The following is a 20,395-nucleotide window of genomic DNA, read 5'->3' on the forward strand; positions in this document are numbered from 1 at the left end:
TGGAACCGCGCGACCGCTATGGTCGCAGGTTCGAATCCTGCCTCGGGCATGGATGTGTGTGATGTCCTTAGGTTAGCTAGGTTTAAGTAGGTCTAAGTTCTAGGTGACTGATGACCACAGCAGTTGAGTCCCATAGTGCTCAGAGCCATTTGAATTTGTCGTAGTTGCCGTTGTCACGAGAGATCTGCGACTTTCTCTCGTCATGTCTCTCATCTAACTGATTTAACATTTTATGGAGCACTGTTTTTAAGTTTTCAGGACGACGACATTAATAGCCCAGCGGTATGTGCAAGTTATAAGACTGCGCTTAATATAGCGAGAGCTGGAAAACCATTTGCCGAATTAATAAGTCTCGGTTAAGAGCAAACATCAGTGATGAAAATTTACTTAACTGTTTGTGTTTGTATGTAGAAATTTTGTTCCAGATATTAAACGTATTGTAAACTCCACCTGTGTTAATTAAATAAAACGTATCGTAGGTAATAGGTACTCTTTCAAGCCATGATTTCTTTCAAGCACTCCTACTAACCTTATTCATTCACTCAATAAAGCAAGCTAGGAAACAAAACGCATTACAGAGGAAGGAGCGGACAGAAGGTATGGTGGGCATGGGAGATAAGCGGGTGGCCGGCTTGCCCCTGTGTGCACGCAGAACACCTGTTAACTGCACGCGTGCAAGCGCACCGCACACGTGCAGGATTCCTGCCCGCCCCTGTCCTAAAGGAAGTCGTTCATAAGATGTGCACGATGGGGGGCGCGAATTGTCGTCCACGCTGCCGATATGGTTTCACTATCGGTCGGAGGATGGCATTCATGTGTCGTACAGCCGTTCGAGCGGCGTACGTTAGCCCCGCATAATGCCACCAGAAAACATCACCTTGCTGCACTCGCTGGACACTATCTCTGATGCGTCCAGCCTGACCGGGTTGCCTCCAAACACGATTGTCTGTTTGAAAGCTCATGTGACACGCATCGATGAAGAGAACGTGATGCCAATCCTCAGCGCTCCATTCGGCATGTTGTTGGGCCCATCTGTACTGCGCTGCACGGTGTCGTGGTTGCAAAGATGGACGTCGGGACTGAAGTCGCTCATCAAGCAGCCTATTTCGGACATTTTTGAGTCGTAACACGATTTCCTGTGGCTGCACGAAAATCATTCAACATTATGAGCGTTGGCGTTAGCTGTGACTCTTTACGCAAGCAATACACAGCGAAATTGTTGAGGCTTTCGTGGCCACTTGTTGACAACCTGCCTACTGGCTTCTGTCTCGGCTTCTTCGGCCGACGTTCATCTGATGATTTTTCTGACGTTTCGCCAGCACGGGTGGCTGGAGTTTACCACCAGCAATGGAGGGTGAAGCTTTGACAATGCCAGCCACTCGTGCTGGCGAAACGTCAGAAAAATCATTAGATGAACGTCGGCCGAAGAACCCGAGACAGAAGCCAGTAGGCAGGTTGTCAATACACAGCGAGCTAAGAGTATTTGTTGTTTCCGTCTTTAAGTTGCTAAACGTTTCCCCCGAACCAACACAATCGTGCGAGTTTTTTGTTTACGTTATTTTATTTTCCTTTCAGACTTCCTTCCATTTTAACATGTTTACGTCAGAGTTACGCTGTGATACGTTTTTGAGTAGATCTTGGGGGGAGCAAGTGAATTACTGAATTACGGTGTTATTTAAAAAGAGAAGTAGATCTAATGCTGTACATAATTTGGTAACGAACAAAAAAAAAAAGTAGGGCACTCGTTGTAAATAACATTTGCTTGATTTTTTTTTTATGTCGCATCTGAACACAGAGTTATTTGCGGTGTTCAAAGTAAATGGGACACCCCGTATAGCGTCCACACGTCTGATTGTGATGTACTAAAGCTGCGCCAGTGTAGGGTGGACTTCAGGGTGACGTGCTTGGCCGGCCCGAGTGGCCGAGCGGTTCTAGGCGCTACAGTCTGGAACCGCGCGACCGCTACGGTCGCAGGCTCGAGTCCTGCCTCGGGTGCGGACGTGTGTGGTCTCATTAGGTTAGTTAGGTTTAAGTAGTTCTAAGTTATAGGGGACTGATGACCTCAGATGTTGAGTCCCATAGTGCTCAGAGCCATTTGAACCATTTTTTTGACGTGCGTGGGTGTTTGTCGGCAGGTGAGGGCCAGCTGGAGACGGAGGCAGCAGACGCGACGGTGCCGAGCGCGGGCGGCGGGGGCCGGAAGGCCGGCGGCCGCGCCGGGGGCGGCGGCGGCGGGGGCGGCTCGTGCACGCCGACGGGCGCGGCCATGAACGGCGCCGGCGCGGGGGCGGGCTCCACCGCCTCCGACTCGCAGCCCCCGGCGGCGGCCGTCAAGACGGAGCGCCTCAGCCCTCCGGGGCCCTCTACGCCGGGAGGCGGGGGTGGCGGCGGGGGCGGGCCACAGGGCGCCGCCTCCAGCAACAGCAGCACCGCCAGCTCCAACAGCACCAGCAACCAGCACCACCAGGTAGGAACACCTTCCAGCACCACCTGATACCTCACAACCTCTAGCAACTATAATGCTTGACTTACTGTGTTAGACCTGTAAAATGTCATTATACCTCTTAATGGGCAGATAATGGCAGGATATAAATTTTTAAATTCTGTCAATGTAATAGATAAAAATGAATAATTGTCTGTTCGTCTTTATGAGTTTCAACATGAATCATCCGATTATGATGCCAGCCGTCCATGTGGAGCACGTATTGGTCTCACAGCGGACTTCTAGTACTCAGCCACACACAGGTGATATCATCAAAGTGCACGGACCTGAAGATGGCGGTGACGTAACGTCGAAACTATTAGCCAAATAAATATGGAATCTTAAGTACAGCTGGACGTTTTTCATTTTTGATACGAATTATACCAGCTGATGTCCCACCATCACCCAATCTAAATATGGATGTACGAACATTATGATGGAAGTCGAGCGAGCTTTGTTCTCAAGGTTCGAAGGTTTCTGTGATGGGTAGCTACCACGTCCAGTCGATGAGGGTAGGGATGAAAAGTGGATTACATAAAATTTTAACTCAGGAAGGTATGGAGCAGCTTCACTCAAATTATACTATATCTGATTCATTATTTGCGTAATTATTCGCATTAAAATACTGTCGGAGTAGTATACAGCAACCGCTAAGTGTCGGGGTGGTTATGAGGAGTCGTGACATATGAAAATGTTCAATACCGACCGATATTAGAATCAAAACCACAGTTTTCGGGATCGCTAGCGCTATTGGTGACAGTCATGGTGACTTTTCACCCCGAGGGTAGGGGATAGGGGTAGGAGGTGCAAAGAAGGTGGCATATCAGCATACCTCTGTAACGCGCGAAGAAATTTCTGCGGAAATAGACACAAGTATCATTCACTGCCTGGAAAAAGTTGTTGTGACAGTAAGACCCCCATAGCACCCCTATGGCTGACAGTTTGAGGTGAAAAAGCGTCATATACAGGGTGTTTCAAAAATGACCGGTATATTTGAAACGGCAATAAAAACTAAACGAGCAGCGATAGAAATACACCGTTTCTTGCAATATGCTTGGGACAACAGTACATTTTCAGGCAGACAAACTTTCGAAATTACAGTAGTTACAATTTTCAACAACAGATGGCGCTGCGGTCTGGGAAACGCTATAGTAAGATATTTTCCACATATCCACCATGCGTAGCAATAATATGGCGTAGTCTCTGAATGAAATTACCCGAAACCTTTGACAACGTGTCTGGCGGAATGGCTTCACATGCAGATGAGATGTACTGCTTCAGCTGTTCAATTGCTTCTGGATTCTGGCGGTACACCTGGTCTTTCAAGTGTCCCCACAAAAAGAAGTCACAGGGGTTCATGTCTGGCGAATAGGGAGGCCAATCCACGTCGCCTCCTGTATGTTTCGGATAGCCCAAAGCAATCACACGATCATCGAAATATTCATTCAGTAAATTAAAGACGTCGGCCGTGCGATGTGGCCGGGCACCATCTTGCATAAACCACGAGGTGTTCGCAGTGTCGTCTAAGGCAGTTTGTACCGCCACAAATTCACGAAGAATGTCCAGATAGCGTGATGCAGTAATCGTTTCGGATCTGAAAAATGGGCCAATGATTCCTTTGGAAGAAATGGCGGCCCAGACCAGTACTTTTTTAGGATGGAGGGACGATGGGACTGCAACATGGGGCTTTTCGGTTCCCCATATGCGCCAGTTCTGTTTACTGACGAAGCCGTCCAGGTAAAAATAAGCTTCGTCAGTAAACCAAATGCTGCCCACATGCATATCGCCGTCATCAATCCTGTGCACTATATCGTTAGCGAATGTCTCTCGTGCAGCAATGGTAGCGGCGCTGAGGGGTTGCCGCGTTTGAATTTTGTACGGATAGAGGTGTAAACTCTGGCGCACGAGACGATACGTGGACGTTGGCGTCATTTGGACCGCAGCTGCAACACGGCGAACGGAAACCCGAGGCCGCTGTCGGATCACCTGCTGCACTAGCTGCGCGTTGCCCTCTGTGGTTGCCGTACGCGGTCGCCCTACCTTTCCAGCACGTTCATCCGTCACGTTCCCAGTCCGTTGAAATTTTTCAAACAGATCCTTTATTGTATCGCTTTTCGGTCCTTTGGTTGCATTAAACCTCCGTTGCAAACTTCGTCTTGTTGCAACAACACTGTGTTCTAGGCGGTGGAATTCCAACACCAGAAAAATCCTCTGTTCTAAGGAATAAACCATGTTGTCTACAGCACACTTGCACGTTGTGAACAGCACACGCTTACAGCAGAAAGACGACGTACAGAATGGCGCACCCACAGACTGCGTTGTCTTCTATATCTTTCACATCACTTGCAGCGCCATCTGTTGTTGAAAATTGTAACTACTGTAATTTCGAAAGTTTGTCCGCCTGAAAATGTACTATTGTCCCAAGCATATTGCAACAAACGGTGTATTTCTATCGCTGCTCGTTTAGTTTTTATTGCCGTTTCAAATATACCGGTCATTTTTGAAACACCCTGTATATATATATATATATATATATATGTGTGTGTGTGTGTGTGTGTGTGTGTGTGTGTGTGTGTGTGTGTGTGTGTGTACCTGTGGGCCTGGAAGTAGTGAGATAGGCACCCTTTAACTTGGAAAGATTGATGGTAGTAACCATGTAGTAATCTGTATTAGCTGTGAGCCCTGTACTTTGTCAGACGTGTGCACAGTGGTTCGTGACGCCAGCCCGGTGGTGGTGGGGTGTGTGTTGCAGTCGGGCGCGCCGGACAACAACTCTACGTCGTCCCGCAGCGGCACTCCCGGCTCCTCGTACCCGGGCACGCCGCCAGAGCGCGCAGCGTCGCCGCACCCGCTCAAGACGGAGCACCTGGCCAGGAACTACTCCGACTTCATGCGCTCGCTCGCCGCCAAGTACAACAACGCCAACCCCAACGAGTGAGTACTCCAGCCATCCGTGTTCTGGCCGCGTCGCCCATTCATCCTCCACCTGCAAAGTGTAACACCGACGCGCCGCAACTAATCGTGTCTGACGCCACTGAAGAGTACACGTGCGACGAACTGAGCTTCACGCTTGTTTTCCTCCGCCTCCTCGACCCACGAGGTCCTGATGGCCAATATAAATTCACCGTTTCACATCATCTTTCTGAAACCACAGTCAGTCACTTACTCGGGTTCCGAATTCTCAAGCCTTAAATTGAACAGGCATCAATCGCGTTCATTAGATACAGGTTAAGTCTTACACAGAGGGGGCCGGCCGGTGTGGCCTTGCGGTTCTAGGCGCTTCAGTCTGCAACCGCGTGACCGCTACGGTCGCAGGTTCGAATCCTGCCTCGGGCATGGATGTGTGTGATGTCCTTAGGTTACTTAGGTTTAAGTAGTTCTAAGTTCTACGGGACTGATGACCTCAGAAGTTAAGCGCCATAGTGCTCAGAGCCATTTGAACCATTTAAGTCTTAGGATTAGATGTCTCTTCCTTCCCAGAGAATATCACAGTCAATATTTTCAGGTTCAGAACGTCACCTACACGTCAATATCTCTTTAAAGAGTACGTTGTCAACAAAACTCAACAACCATTAATGAAATTTGTTAAGAGTGTGCTAAAAGGTTTTTTGAGGTTTTAGACCCTGCTTTCACATCACTATGTCTCCAAAATGCGTGTTGTTGATTTATGCTAGCTACAAATGACGATTTTTTTTTACGATTTTTCTTAGGATGGTCATATAGACCCCCCCCCCCCCAGGTAGTATGGAATATGCGTTGGTACTGCTATCTTCATATAATATAAGTAATCAACTATATGCTAATTAGCTCGTACCTATGTATTTGTCATTTTTACGAAGAATGCACGCCTTGCTATTTCTGATTGCATGTTATACAAAAATCCAGTTTACAATGAAAATATAAATAATTAGGTACCTAACTTTTATGAAAGATTGTTGCTTCACGCAAATTTTCGTTGAACATGCATATCTGTTTAAATATCTACGACAGCCGGGAACTGAACCTCCCCCATGTGGCAAGTGAGCATTCTACCATAGATCCGGGCGGCCCATCGAAAATACGACGTTAGTTTATCGTATTACAGATGTTCAGAAAACTTCAAAGTCGATTTTTTCAGAATTTCTGGGAGTTGCATCGAACTGCTTTCGGGGACTGATATTTGAGTATGAACATCACGTACCATATAAAAAGAAAAAAAAAAACAACTCACAAGGGGAGGCCGCCAATTGTGAAATTCAGATTCGATTCGTACTGCGCATAATAAAAGCTCATGGCCAGAGGTGTAATGTGGCAAAGCACCAAGATGCACTTCTCAGCCGTTGTCGAGAAAATCGACAGTTAAAAAAAAACCGTTGCGGTGAAATACTCTATACGATTAATAATTCTATATAGCGTCGTGGCGCAGCGGTAAGCGCTCGGGTTCGTAATCCGAAGGTCGCCGGATCGAATCTCGCCCTATGCAACCTTTTTTTTTTTTAGTATTTGTTTTTCATAATTCAAATATATATAATTCCCGGCAATCAGTTGCAACAATTATTCATATAATAAGTCGTTGAAAGTCGTTTTCGTGGAAAAACTAGCGACTTCGAACATCATTATGTTTTCCGCAAACGAAGTTGTATTTCACAAATGTTATTAATTGTCTTCATAATGTTTACCACGTATAGTTAACGGAAGACGTAGAAACGATATTCCGAAACGAATACGTATAGCGTAAGTCAAACGTTCGAATTAGAATAGAGACCGCACGAACACAAATTTGCTGTGGCAGGTATGAAGTATAAACTCCGTTACTCGCTCGTTACACTTGAATGACAGATGTTGAATGGGCCGAAACGAGCCGCCGCATAACAGCGTAGTTGCCTGCTAACTTCGAAAGAAGGTAGATGCGGTCCCTAGCGCAACTTACAACATCGTCGAAAATCAGTGCGGACGGGAGAGCTTTGGTACACCCTGTTAAAAAAAGACGGAAAAATGGAGGCGGTACAATTGGAGACCGATCCGCCTTCACCAACATGCATAAGCAATTCATTAATACTTTATATATATATTTGAATTACGAAAAACTAATAATAAAAAAAATTGCATGGCGTGAGATTCGATCCGGCGACCTTCGGATTACGAACCCGAGCGCTTACCGCTGCGCCACGACGCTGTAGAAAATTATTAATCGTCGAGAGTATTTCACCGCAACGGTTTCTTTTAACTGTCGATTTTCTCGACAACGGCTGAGAAGTGCATCTTGGTGCTTTGCCACATTACACCTCTGGCCATGACCTTTTATTATGCGCAGTATGAATCGAATCTGAATTTCACAATAGGCGGCCTCGCCTTGTCAGATTGGCATGTGGTTCAAATGATTAAAATGGGTCTGAGCACTATGGGACTTAACATCTATGGTCATCAGTCCCCTAGAACTTAGAACTACTTAAACCTAACCAACCTAAGGACATCACTCACATCGATGCCCGAGACAGGATTCGAACCTGCGACAGTAGCAGTCGCGCGGTTCCAGACTGAAGCGCCATGTGGTCTCCTTCTCAGTGGTACAAGGAAGCACGTTATCGGCGCTGGGAGTATGCAGAGAAATTCGTCGAATGGTTTAGGTATGAATGGAAGCGGTAGTGCCACCAGTGCAGTCGTTGACCCAGTCTGGGGCAGCATGACGTAATGATGACGTAGAAGGTCGCGGCTTTTCGCGGATGATGCTGTAGTATACAGAGAAGTTGCAGCATTAGAAAATTGTAGCGAACTGCAGGAAGATCTGCAGCGGATAGACACTTGGTGCAGGGAGTGGCAACTGACCCTTAACATAGACAAATGTAATGTATTGCGAATACATAGAAAGAAGGATCCTTTATTGTATGATTATATGATAGCGGAACAAACACTGGTAGCAGTTACTTCTGTAAAATATCTGGGAGTATGCGTGCGGAACGATTTGAAGTGGAATGATCATATAAAATTAATTGTTGGTAAGGCGGGTACCAGGTTGAGATTCATTGGGAGAGTGCTTAGAAAATGTAGTCCATCAACAAAGGAGTTGGCTTACAAAACACTCGTTCGACCTATACTTGAGTATTGCTCATCAGTGTGGGATCCGTACCAGGTCGGTCTGACGGAGGAGATAGAGAAGATCCAAAGAAGAGCGGCGCGTTTCGTCACAGGGTTATTTGGTAACCGTGATATACGGAGGTGTTTAATAAACTCAAGTGGCAGACTCTGCAAGAGAGGCGCTCTGCATCGCGGTGTAGCGTGCTCACCAGGTTTCGAGAGGGTGCGTTTCTGGATGAGGTATCGAATATATTGCTTCTCCCTACTTATACCTCCCGAGGAGATCACGAATGTAAAATTAGAGAGATTAGAGCGCGCACGGAGGCTTTCAGACAGTCGTTCTTCCCGCGAACCATACGCGACTGGAACAGGAAAGGGAGGTAATGACAGTGGCACGTAAAGTGCCCTCCGCCACACACCGTTGGGTGGCTTGCGGAGTATCAATGTAGATGTAGATGTAGATGCAGCAGCAACTGCGGTCACTTGCTGGTGATCGTCATCAGCTTGAGGTTTCACCCACATTTGACGTGGCAAGAAAACCGAGAAAGTTTTGTACAAGAATTTTGTCGTAAGAAACTTACTTCCGTTATGATACTAAAATGTAGAGTTTCACTGCCGGAAATGTCATGTCCATTATAATTATCCGGGCTGTTATGCAGTGGTCGGTTGACGAATTCTGTGTCAGTTCCCAACGTTTTATCCCCGTCTGCGGAGGACTTCTTCAAGGGGGTCTGTAGCTCGATGGAACGTCCAACACGCCCACTGGCTACAGTAGCGAGCCAGTGGGTGTATTGGACCTTCCATCGAGCTACAGACCCCCTTGAAGATGTCCTCCGCAGACGGGGACGAAACGTTGGGAATTGACACAGAATTCATCAACCGACCACTGCATAACAGCCCGGATAAGTATAATGGGCATTACTTCCGTTAACAAAAAATTTGTTGTCTGCACGAAAGGCGTACCTGAATTCGCCCAGTACGTCTGGGCTGTAGCGGACCGCTGATTGGCTGTACTGTGTGATGACCTCAACCCACAGGAAAAATAATTGTCAAAATCTGAACTGTGAAGTCATCCAAAATTCTGCTTGGAAAATCACACTCTTTGCTATATGATCCCACTTTGTTTATGAACTGAAAACTCTAATATTCACGAGAAACGGCTCTGAAATTAACCTGCACCGACAAAATTGCGTATATATTCTCTGAAACTTCAAAGACATCTAAGATAATATCTGAAAGGAATTAGGAAAAGTGACAAAATTTCGTGAATCACACACGATACTGTTAATAATTGCATGAACACTGGGGGGGGGGGGGGGTGGGGGGGTCACCACACATCTACCCACTTTTGAGTATAACCAGTGTCTCTTTAATACCACGACTCGTAGCAATACAATATCAAAAACTTTTATTACTGGGTAAACAGTCTCTACGTGATTTGACAGCTGACGTTTATATAATTCACGCTCACGTTAGGAAATGCACCAATACGGGAATAGCAGCTTTTACATTATCAGTCAGAACGCAAGCAATTATGGCGGTCGCCGTAATTTTCGCGCGACGCCATATTTCGCGACAAAATACTCCTATTAGTCACTGTCATATATCTAGTCTCATAACAATACTTAAAACTACATAAAATAACTACAATAATTTTGACATGCAAGGAGAATTAGTTCTAATGAGAGGAAGAAGTTTATATTTACTGGTGTTTCAACAATGACTACCAGGCATCTTTTAATTCAATGATTGTAATTTTATATTCGTTAGCAGAAAGCAAACATAAACCAAACAAAGACTTTATTTGAATAGAGTCTGTAATTCTTATACTTTTAATAGAGAAAGGAAGTTTCTAGGTCAGGGGATAGGGTTCGGCGAAAGCTCTTAACTTTTTGTTGCATACGAAGCGTTGCGTTGGGCAGCACGATGTCGGCGGGTTACGATGACGAGAGCAGGATACAGGCAGTTCCGCTGGTTAATCTTCTCCGGCGAAACGCAAATAAAGTTCCGGCGCAGCTGTATCATTAACCCCGTGGTGATTAACAAACCACAAGACGCCAGTATACGAACGTTGTTGACATGTCCTCTCTTTCAAAGTACATGACGTAGACATCGCTCGTTTTTACACTTTATGCACTGTCTGTGACGCTATCGTCCATAATTACACAGTTCGTCACATTCATATAGTCTTAGCCACAAATACAGAGTTCATTGAATTGTTCTTGTGTGTGAAGCACACCGTAAACAATGTACACTCTGTTCTCGCATTTCAAACTTTGACAACGTCACTGAAAGTCATTTGTATTGCACAGTTAATTAAAGTCTTCACTTTCACGGCTTGACAGAATGTGGTATACAACAGTTCCACCACCCAAAACCAATACCAGCAAAGTTCATGCGAATAAAAGCACAGTTCGGGTCGGCCACAACAAAGTAATGTTAGCGACACTTTCACAGTCCGGTTTACTTGCTCTTAAAGTTCGCTGGCGATGGCATTACATACCGCAGTGGTAACGAGAATTAACAATCTGATAGTTCGGTATCACTGTCCATACAATTACGTATGCTTTTCATGGAACACAGTACTACACTCCTGGAAATGGAAAAAAGAACACATTGACACCGGTGTGTCAGACCCACCATACTTGCTCCGGACACTGCGAGAGGGCTGTACAAGCAATGATCACACGCACGGCACAGCGGACACACCAGGAACCGCGGTGTTGGCCGTCGAATGGCGCTAGCTGCGCAGCATTTGTGCACCGCCGCCGTCAGTGTCAGCCAGTTTGCCGTGGCATACGGAGCTCCATCGCAGTCTTTAACACTGGTACCATGCCGCGACAGCGTGGACGTGAACCGTATGTGCAGTTGACGGACTTTGAGCGAGGGCGTATAGTGGGCATGCGGGAGGCCGGGTGGACGTACCGCCGAATTGCTCAACACGTGGGGCGTGAGGTCTCCACAGTACATCGATGTTGTCGCCAGTGGTCGGCGGAAGGTGCACGTGCCCGTCGACCTGGGACCGGACCGCAGCGACGCACGGATGCACGCCAAGACCGTAGGATCCTACGCAGTGCCGTAGGGGACCGCACCGCCACTTCCCAGCAAATTATGGACACTGTTGCTCCTGGGGTATCGGCGAGGACCATTCGCAACCGTCTCCATGAAGCTGGGCTACGGTCCCGCACACCGTTAGGCCGTCTTCCGCTCACGCCCCAACATCGTGCAGCCCGCCTCCAGTGGTGTCGCGACAGGCGTGAATGGAGGGACGAATGGAGACGTGTCGTCTTCAGCGATGAGAGTCGCTTCTGCCTTGGTGCCAATGATGGTCGTATGCGTGTTTGGCGCCGTGCAGGTGAGCGCCACAATCAGGACTGCATACGACCGAGGCACACAGGGCCAACACCCGGCATCATGGTGTGGGGAGCGATCTCCTACACTGGCCGTACACCACTGGTGATCGTCGAGGGGGCACTGAATAGTGCACGGTACATCCAAACCGTCATCGAACCCATCGTTCTACCATTCCTAGACCGGCAAGGGAACTTGCTGTTCCAACAGGACAATGCACGTCCGCATGTATCCCGTGCCACCCAACGTGCTCTAGACGGTGTAAGTCAACTACCCTGGCCAGCAAGATCTCCGGATCTGTCCCCCATTGAGCATGTTTGGGACTGGATGAAGCGTCGTCTCACGCGGTCTGCACGTCCAGCACGAACGCTGGTCCAACTGAGGCGCCAGGTGGAAATGGCATGGCAAGCCGTTCCACAGGACTACATCCAGCATCTCTACGATCGTCTCCATGGGAGAATAGCAGCCTGCATTGCTGCGAAAGGTGGATATACACTGTACTAGTGCCGACATTGTGCATGCTCTTTTGCCTGTGTCTATGTGCCTGTGGTTCTGTCAGTGTGATCATGTGATGTATCTGACCCCAGGAATGTGTCAATAAAGTTTCCCCTTCCTGGGACAATGAATTCACGGTGTTCTTATTTCAATTTCCAGGAGTGTATTTTCCCCGCGCACGCTTCACACACACACACCATCCACCATCCCCTCTACTACACAACCACCTTTCGACTCTCGATATCACTATCGCTGTCCCCTGTCTATAGATGTTATTTCGTTATCGTAAATTACATAAACCTTTATAAACGTTATTGACTGCATTTTTCACAGTTAATAATATTCCAAAAGAGAACTTTACAAACTTTACCACAGGTACAAAGCAAGAAACATACTTACCCATTGGCAAACGAAATAATCAGAATTACGAGGGCAGTTCAATAAGTAATGCAACACATTTTTTTTCTGAAACAGGGGTTGTTTCATTCAGCATTGAAATACACCAGGTTATTCCCCAATCTTTTAGCTACACAACACTATTTTTCAACGTAATCTCCATTCAATGCTACGGCCTTACGCCACCTTGAAATGAGGGCCTGTATGCCTGCACGGTACCATTCCACTGGTCGATGTCGGAGCCAACGTCGTACTGCATCAATAACTTCTTCATCATCCGCGTAGTGCCTCCCACGGATTGCGTCCTTCATTGGGCCAAACATATGGAAATCCGACGGTGCGAGATCGGGGCTGTAGGGTGCATGAGGAAGAACAGTCCACTGAAGTTTTGTGAGCTCCTCTCGGGTGCGAAGACTTGTGTGAGGTCTTGCGTTGTCATGAAGAAGGAGAAGTTCGTTCAGATTTTTGTGCCTACGAACACGCTGAAGTCGTTTCTTCAATTTCTGAAGAGTAGCACAATACACTTCGGAGTTGATCGTTTGACCATGGGGAAGGACATCGAACAGAATAACCCCTTCAGCGTCCCAGAAGACTGTAACCATGACTTTACCGGCTGAGGGTACGGCTTTAAACTTTTTCTTGGTAGGGGAGTGGGTGTGGCGCCACTCCATTTATTGCCGTTTTGTTTCAGGTTCGAAGTGATGAACCCATGTTTCATCGCCTGTAACAATCTTTGACAAGAAATTGTCACCCTCAGCCACATGACGAGCAAGCAATTCCGCACAGATGGTTCTCCTTTGCTCTTTATGGTGTTCGGTTAGACAACGAGGGACCCAGCGGGAACAAACCTTTGAATATCCCAACTGGTGAACAATTGTGACAGCACTACCAACAGACATGTCAAGTTGAGCACTGAGTTGTTTGATAGTGATCCGTCGATCATCTCGAACGAGTGTGTTCGCACGCTCCGCCATTGCAGGAGTCACAGCTGTGCACGGCCGGCCCGCACGCGGGAGATCAGACAGTCTTGCTTGACCTTGCGGCGATGATGACACACGCTTTGCCCAACGACTCACCGTGCTTTTGTCCACTGCCAGATCACCGTAGACATTCTGCAAGCGCCTATGAATATCTGAGATGCCCTGGTTTTCCGCCAAAAGAAACTCGATCACTGCCCGTTGTTTGCAACGCACATCCGTTACAGACGCCATTTTAACAGCCCCATACAGCGCTGCCACCTGTCGGAAGTCAAGGAAACTATACGAGACGAAGCGGGAATGTTTGAAAATATTCCACAAGTAATTTCCGGTTTTTTCAACCAAAATTGGCCGAGAAAAAAAATGTGTTGCATTACTTATTGAACTGCCGTCGTACATCTTTACATTAAAAAAAAAAAAAACACAGTAGAAGGTTACAGAATCACAATTAGAAATGCCTACATGAATAAAATAAAAAGAATGGAAATCTAAAGAACATCACGAGAAAAAATATTTTGTATGCGTAATTAGCAATGCCTTCACAAGTGGTGGTGTCTGCCCGGCAGCTACCTGAGCAGTGCGGCGGCGGCAGCGGCGGCGGCGGCTGCGGCGACGGGCGCGCGCAACGGCTACCTGGACCCGCGCTTCGCGCCCTTCAAGTCGGGCGCCGCCACGCCCTTCGTAGGGCTGATGGCGCCGCTGACGGCGCCCGCCAGCCCGCTGCCCGGCATCAAGGGCGGCGTCGGGCTCGGCGGCGGGCCCGCGCCCACCGGCTCCCCCAAAGACGAGCACGGGGGCGGCGGGGGCGGCAAGAAGGGCGGCGCGGGCGCGGGCGGCCCCCCGACGCCGGCGCCGACGCCCGCCCCCGCCACGGACCTGCTCGGCATGTTCCCGCCCATGATCGACATGAGCTCGACCCAGGCGCTGCTCTCCATGGTTCGCTCCGCCAACGCCTCTCAGCTCGAGAACTACCTTAAGGTGCGTGTCTTAATCTTTTTCCTGTTTTAGCGACCCATTTTTCTATCCCGACTTCCGTATCTTGCATGAAAGTAGGAATGTTAATTTATCTATACATTGATTGGTATTGAGGGCTTTTGGTTTATTCCGGCTAGTTCTTAAATTAACCCCAGTGAGTCACTACACGTATTGTCTTCCCAGTTCTGAAGGAAAAAAACCATAAGTAAATTAATACTTGTGTTTTCAATAGATTCTCGTTAACTTGTTTCAGTTACTAGTCTGCAGTTTATTCTTGGTGAAAAACACGTAACCTAATTATTTATGAACCTAAATCGAAGTAAAGTTCAAGACGAATAGTCAGTTTAAAATTAACACGTTATTTTATTTAACAATAATTATTAATAAATCAGTTATTCACACGATCGCCGGCCGAAGTGGCCGTGCGGTTAAAGGCGCTGCAGTCTAGAACCGCAAGACCGCTCCGGTCGCAGTTTCGAATCCTGCCTCGGGCATGGATGTTTGTGATGTCCTTAGGTTAGTTAGGTTTAACCAGTTCTAACTTCTAGGGGACTAATGACCTCGGCAGTTGAGTCCCATGGTGCTCAGAGCCATTTTTTTATTCACACGATCGCCTTCAAAGGGGTTCCTTGAATAAGTATCTAATATGGAATCCCTTCAATATCAGAGATACTAAATAATGTTCTGTCACTTTCGATAAAAAGATTGTTCCCGTTTAATATCCATAAACTGTCACGAACTATGATTACTAGTCGCGTGAAGTAAAGCTTTTCCACTATCACAATACAAAATCCGAATCTGTCCAAAAAATCGTTAATTCCGTAAAATATTTAAACCTTCACACGAAGTGACGTTGAAGTCAGAGAGATTATTGATCACCTCCCCGTTCCACTAATATGACAAAAGTCCCAATTCTGATCTGAAATTAATGCTTCCCAAAAAACAATCTCGTCGCGATTTAAAAAAAATGGCTCTGAGCACTATGGGACTTAACATCTACGGTCATCAGTCCCCTAGAACTCAGAACTACTTAAACCTAACTAACCTAAGGACAGCACACAACACCCAGTCATCACGAGGCAGAGAAAATCCCTGACCCCGCCGGGAATCGAGGTCGGGAACCCGGGCGTGGGAAGCGAGAACGCTACCGCACGACCACGAGCTGCGGACGTCGCGATTTATTCTTGCGCCCTGGTTTTATAAAGCTCTTATTGTTGCTTCCTAAAGCTGTACGTCCTAATTGACTTCTAACAGACTAGAGAATAGAGACTGGAGTATCATAGTTGCATTGTATGTCTATTTATACTTTAGTAAACGCTATTTTTGGTGTTCAAGACCTACGTTCTGTGACTATAATATTGATTTTCTCATATATAAGAATAACTAATAATTTAACCATTTCTATCGTTTCCCCCCCCCCCCCCCCCCCCCCCCCGTCCCATGCTTCCAAAATTTATGATTAAAATTCTTTTCTTTTTCTATTATTTTTCTACTATAGATTTCCCTCTATTTGTCCCTTATTTCTATTTCGTAAATTACTACTTGTGGAGGGGCTTGGGACGTTTTCTGAATTTATATTTCGAGGTCATGGGAGCTAATTTGGGAGCTATTTTGGTTTATTAACACCGAGAGACGTTGTAGCTGTTACACTGTCCAAACTATTAAAATCTGTCTCAAAGTGTTTGATATTTGGGGAGAATATTACCAAAGCAACTAAAAAATAGAGTAACATGTTGTTTCGACATTTATCCAAAGAAATTCCGCAAAGGCTGTATGAATGATTTTTATTAAATCTGCGACCGGTTTCGCACCACTTACAGGCGCATCCTCAGGCAATATACGCTATTTATAACATAGTAACGTTGAACATTGCCCTGTAGCCACGCTCTGTAGCGTATATTTCCGGAGGATGCACGGATAAGTAGTGCGAAACCGGTCGCAGATTTAATAAAAATCATTCATACAGCCAGTGCGGAATTTTCTTTGTAAAAATAGAGTAGTGCATTGCAATACGAACATGTTTCCAATTTATTTAAAACACAGAAGTGGGATTTCTCGGTACTGTCATAACGTATCTGATCGGGTTATTTACGTATTGCAGTACAAAAAATATCAGTTTGCATTAACTTAAAAGAATACGAAACTGGACTATAAACGTCAAAATAGTGACAATGTCCTCTAACATCAGCAGGGTCCGTAAAGTCTTACGACGAAACAAACAATAACGCAGCGGTTGTTTACTGTCCACCGTCGCCAAAGACATGTCACAGTCAAAGATGCTCTTCTGCTACAGAAGATGTCTAGTGCACGAATTCAATGCCATACTGTTTTATGGCTGACGGGACTTTAAATCCTGTCGGACAAGATGATGTTAAATAACTGTCAAAAAAACACACACCTGTACCAACCAATACGCGATTTCATAACCTAAATTTCTTCCAGCGATGAAAGCAATATCAAGTCAAAGACCAAAGTTAGAAGTATGCAGTTGTGAGGAATTGTTCGTTTACCTTAATTATACAACGTGTATCATAATTTCACGCGTTGTGACACAGTCACAGCAAAAATTCTCAGGACTGCAGAGAAGATTTTTATATTTACTCCATTTACAGGCAGTAATTTTTTACAACAGGTAATTAATTTCGGTGGATGATAACCATCTTTGATCCTGAGTAAAGACAGTTATTTAATCGTATCCAGCCAAGATATGTGTATACAGTGCACTTAATGTAACAAACTAAAGAAGCTCTTCTAACATACATGTTGACTCTCTACAACATCTTAGACTCTCAGCCGTCTTAGTTGTTGCTATTAATTATGATATGCCCACTATAAACCTATAGAATTCCGTAATTGTCGCAACTCCAGATTAAGTTTTCTGGGATTAAAAGCGTCGTATTCTTCAAACTACTTCAAAAGTCGAAGCTCTGCCCCTGTACTGTAGTCTTTATCAAAAGTATTCGACGTCTCCACATGTCTGAGTACGGTCGAGAACCATTTTTTCTTTATCCCACGACCAGATGGGGGAATGGGGAGGGTAGAGCGATGGCAGAAACTATATGCTGCTCTGCTGCTAAATTATGATAAAAATATACAGTTACCGTTTAAACTTAAAAATATTAAAATAATAGAATTAAAATACAACAAAATTGTTTGTGTTGATGATTTACGATAAAATACATACGGCTGTGATGTGGATGGTGCTAACATGATGATCATGGTTCTCGTGATGATGATGCGTGAGTGGATCAGGAAGGTGGAAGAGGCATTGGACTCTTGATCTGAGGAAAAGAAATGGCGACTAGAGATATGCCTGTTAGGGTGGCTAGGTGTCAGGGCGCATTTCTCGGTCGGGAAGAGGGGTCTCTAAAAGTTTCATTGGGATAGGATATGTAAGGTGTGGAGGTGGGTAAGATGGCGTATATTGCTGCAGACGCGGCAGTAGATCACAATTGGAGAGGATGTTGGAGAGTATGGGATGTGATTCTTGAAGTTTTCCCGGCGTACTGAATATTCTATGAGGTTTCGGGATTGCAGCCGGGCAATGTTGACTTCTTGCCACAATACTTTGGCTGGCAACCGTCCAGCCATCTTTAGGTGAGTGTCCGCCACTGGAGTCCGCTAGTTCACGGTGTCGGCTTCATAACAAAAAACTGGCGGTGAAAAGCATGCGGATTGGCGGCCGTTACAGATGCGTCCTCTGTCGAAATCCGCGCTCTCTACAAATACTGCTCCACCCGTGGCTCGCAGGCGCATGCGTAAACTACATGTGCGCCCTCTGTCGAAATGCGCGCCAGTGTCGCTAATAACAAACGTCAAATGTTGCCACACGATTCACTATGAATAAAATATTTTCTCTTAGAAGATATTAAAGAGATCACCGTGTGCCAGGCCTAGTCCAGTTGAAAGCTGCCGTCCCGATTGATGAGATTGTGTGCTACACGAATTTCCACAGATTCTTTAATTACTGAATCACCGAAGTATCTAACCGGGGCCAAGATGTTTATGGCACAATAATCCATAGTGTTTCCTGTAGTAATACAATGATCAGCTACGGCAGACTTCTGCTACGAGGGTAATCCAAAAAGTAAGGTCTCCTATTATTTTATAGGTACATAGACCTGTTTATTTCTACAATGGTTTACGGAAGTTTACAGCTTGAACATTTAGCTATTTTTCGACATAATCACAATTTCTGTCGATGCATTTTTGTAGACGGTGTGGCAGTTTTTGTATTCCCATTTCGTACCTGCTCGCCGCCATTCTGTTCAGAAAGTTATGAACCTCTTCTTTCACCTCGTCGTCGGAGTTGAATCGCTTTGCGGCGAAGTGTTCTTTTAACCCAGGGAACAGGTGATAGTCGCCCGCATCTCGTGGTCGTGCGGTAGCGTTCTCGCTTCCCACGCCCGGGTTCCCGGGTTCGATTCCCGGCGGGGTCAGGGATTTTCTCTGCCTCGTGATGGCTGGGTGTTGTGTGCTGTCCTTAGGTTAGTTAGGTTTAAGTAGTTCTAAGTTCTAGGGGACTTATGACCACAGCAGTTGAGTCCCATAGTGCTCAGAGCCATTTGAAACAGGTGATAGTCACTGGGTGCCAAGTGACGACTATAGGATGGGTGGGTGGTTATGTTCCACTGGAACTGTTGTAGGGAGCAACGGCTTGTCGAGCGATGTGTGGGCTAGCGTTGTCAGGGAGAATATGTAGCCCTTGCTCAACATTCCTTTTCTCCAGTTCTGAATTGCCCGTTTGAGTTTTTTCAGAGTCTCACAGTACCTGTCAGCGTTAATTGTGGTCCCTGCGATTCAGCTCCGACGACGGGGTGAAAGAAGTGAAACGTCTCCTTAGAAAAATCAGTGAATTACTGTGCTGGTAAACACCTTACGTTAGTTGATTTCCGAACAGCTGAGCAGAACTAAACGTACTCAGACATTTCGCTCTTTACCTATTCTGATCAACGCTAAACTGACACATTTTTTTAGCGCAACGCAATCTGACTTTCAATAATCCCTACAAAAGAATGGCCCTGACTAACATTAACCTATACCTTTCACAAATCACTTACCTCACAAAAATCTTCGTTACTCGAACTACTGCAATACAGCGAGCGCCACTACTGCCAGCTAAATAAAAGATTCAGACTACTGAAGGCACTAACTACTGATAGGCATAGCTAGAAAATGGAAGATTTTAATAGAGAACAAACAATGTATTTACCTTAATATTGTTCAAAAGTCATAATATATATAGCAGTTCAAGACATCCAGTCTTACAAATTTACTGTCTCTGATGGACACACGTCCGCATCATCCGCTCTCAAAACTCCGCCATCTCTCTCCCCACCTCCACCACTGCTGGCGGCTCACCTGCAACTGCGCAACACTATGCGCTGTTAAGGGGCTCCGGAAAGGCTCAAAATCATGAAAAGTTCAATTTTTACTTTTTTGCGTTTTCTGAATCTGCAGACTATTAACGTTTAATAGATATATAATTTATTCAATTCCGAAGACTACAACTATTTTTAAATTTTTTTGAAATGTGTTCTACATGGGCGTGACCCACTGTGGCGCTGTTAAACTGCTGTCAAATGGTGTTATTATTAACGTCCGTGTTCATCAGCTACATTTTAGTGATGTGAGATAAAGTATGTGTTGTGGCTAACCTGTGATG

At 46.0% G+C, this 20,395-nt stretch overlaps 1 protein-coding gene across 1 annotated transcript in view; it reads left to right on the top strand.

Moving 5' to 3' along the window:
- The first annotated feature begins 2,266 nt into the window (after window positions 1-2,266).
- The window catches only part of LOC124789236 (sterile alpha motif domain-containing protein 1), a 426,634-nt gene continuing 408,505 nt past the window's right edge, over window positions 2,267-20,395 (top strand). Inside the window, exons 1-4 of the mRNA XM_047256531.1 lie at window positions 2,267-2,467; window positions 5,235-5,416; window positions 14,322-14,466; window positions 14,569-14,733. Coding sequence (XP_047112487.1) covers window positions 2,267-2,467; window positions 5,235-5,416; window positions 14,322-14,466; window positions 14,569-14,733 — 693 coding nt within the window. The remainder of the gene's footprint in view (window positions 2,468-5,234; window positions 5,417-14,321; window positions 14,467-14,568; window positions 14,734-20,395) is intronic.

This window comes from Schistocerca piceifrons, chromosome 3, assembly GCF_021461385.2.
Source record: "Schistocerca piceifrons isolate TAMUIC-IGC-003096 chromosome 3, iqSchPice1.1, whole genome shotgun sequence".
Lineage (NCBI taxonomy): Eukaryota > Metazoa > Arthropoda > Insecta > Orthoptera > Acrididae > Schistocerca > Schistocerca piceifrons.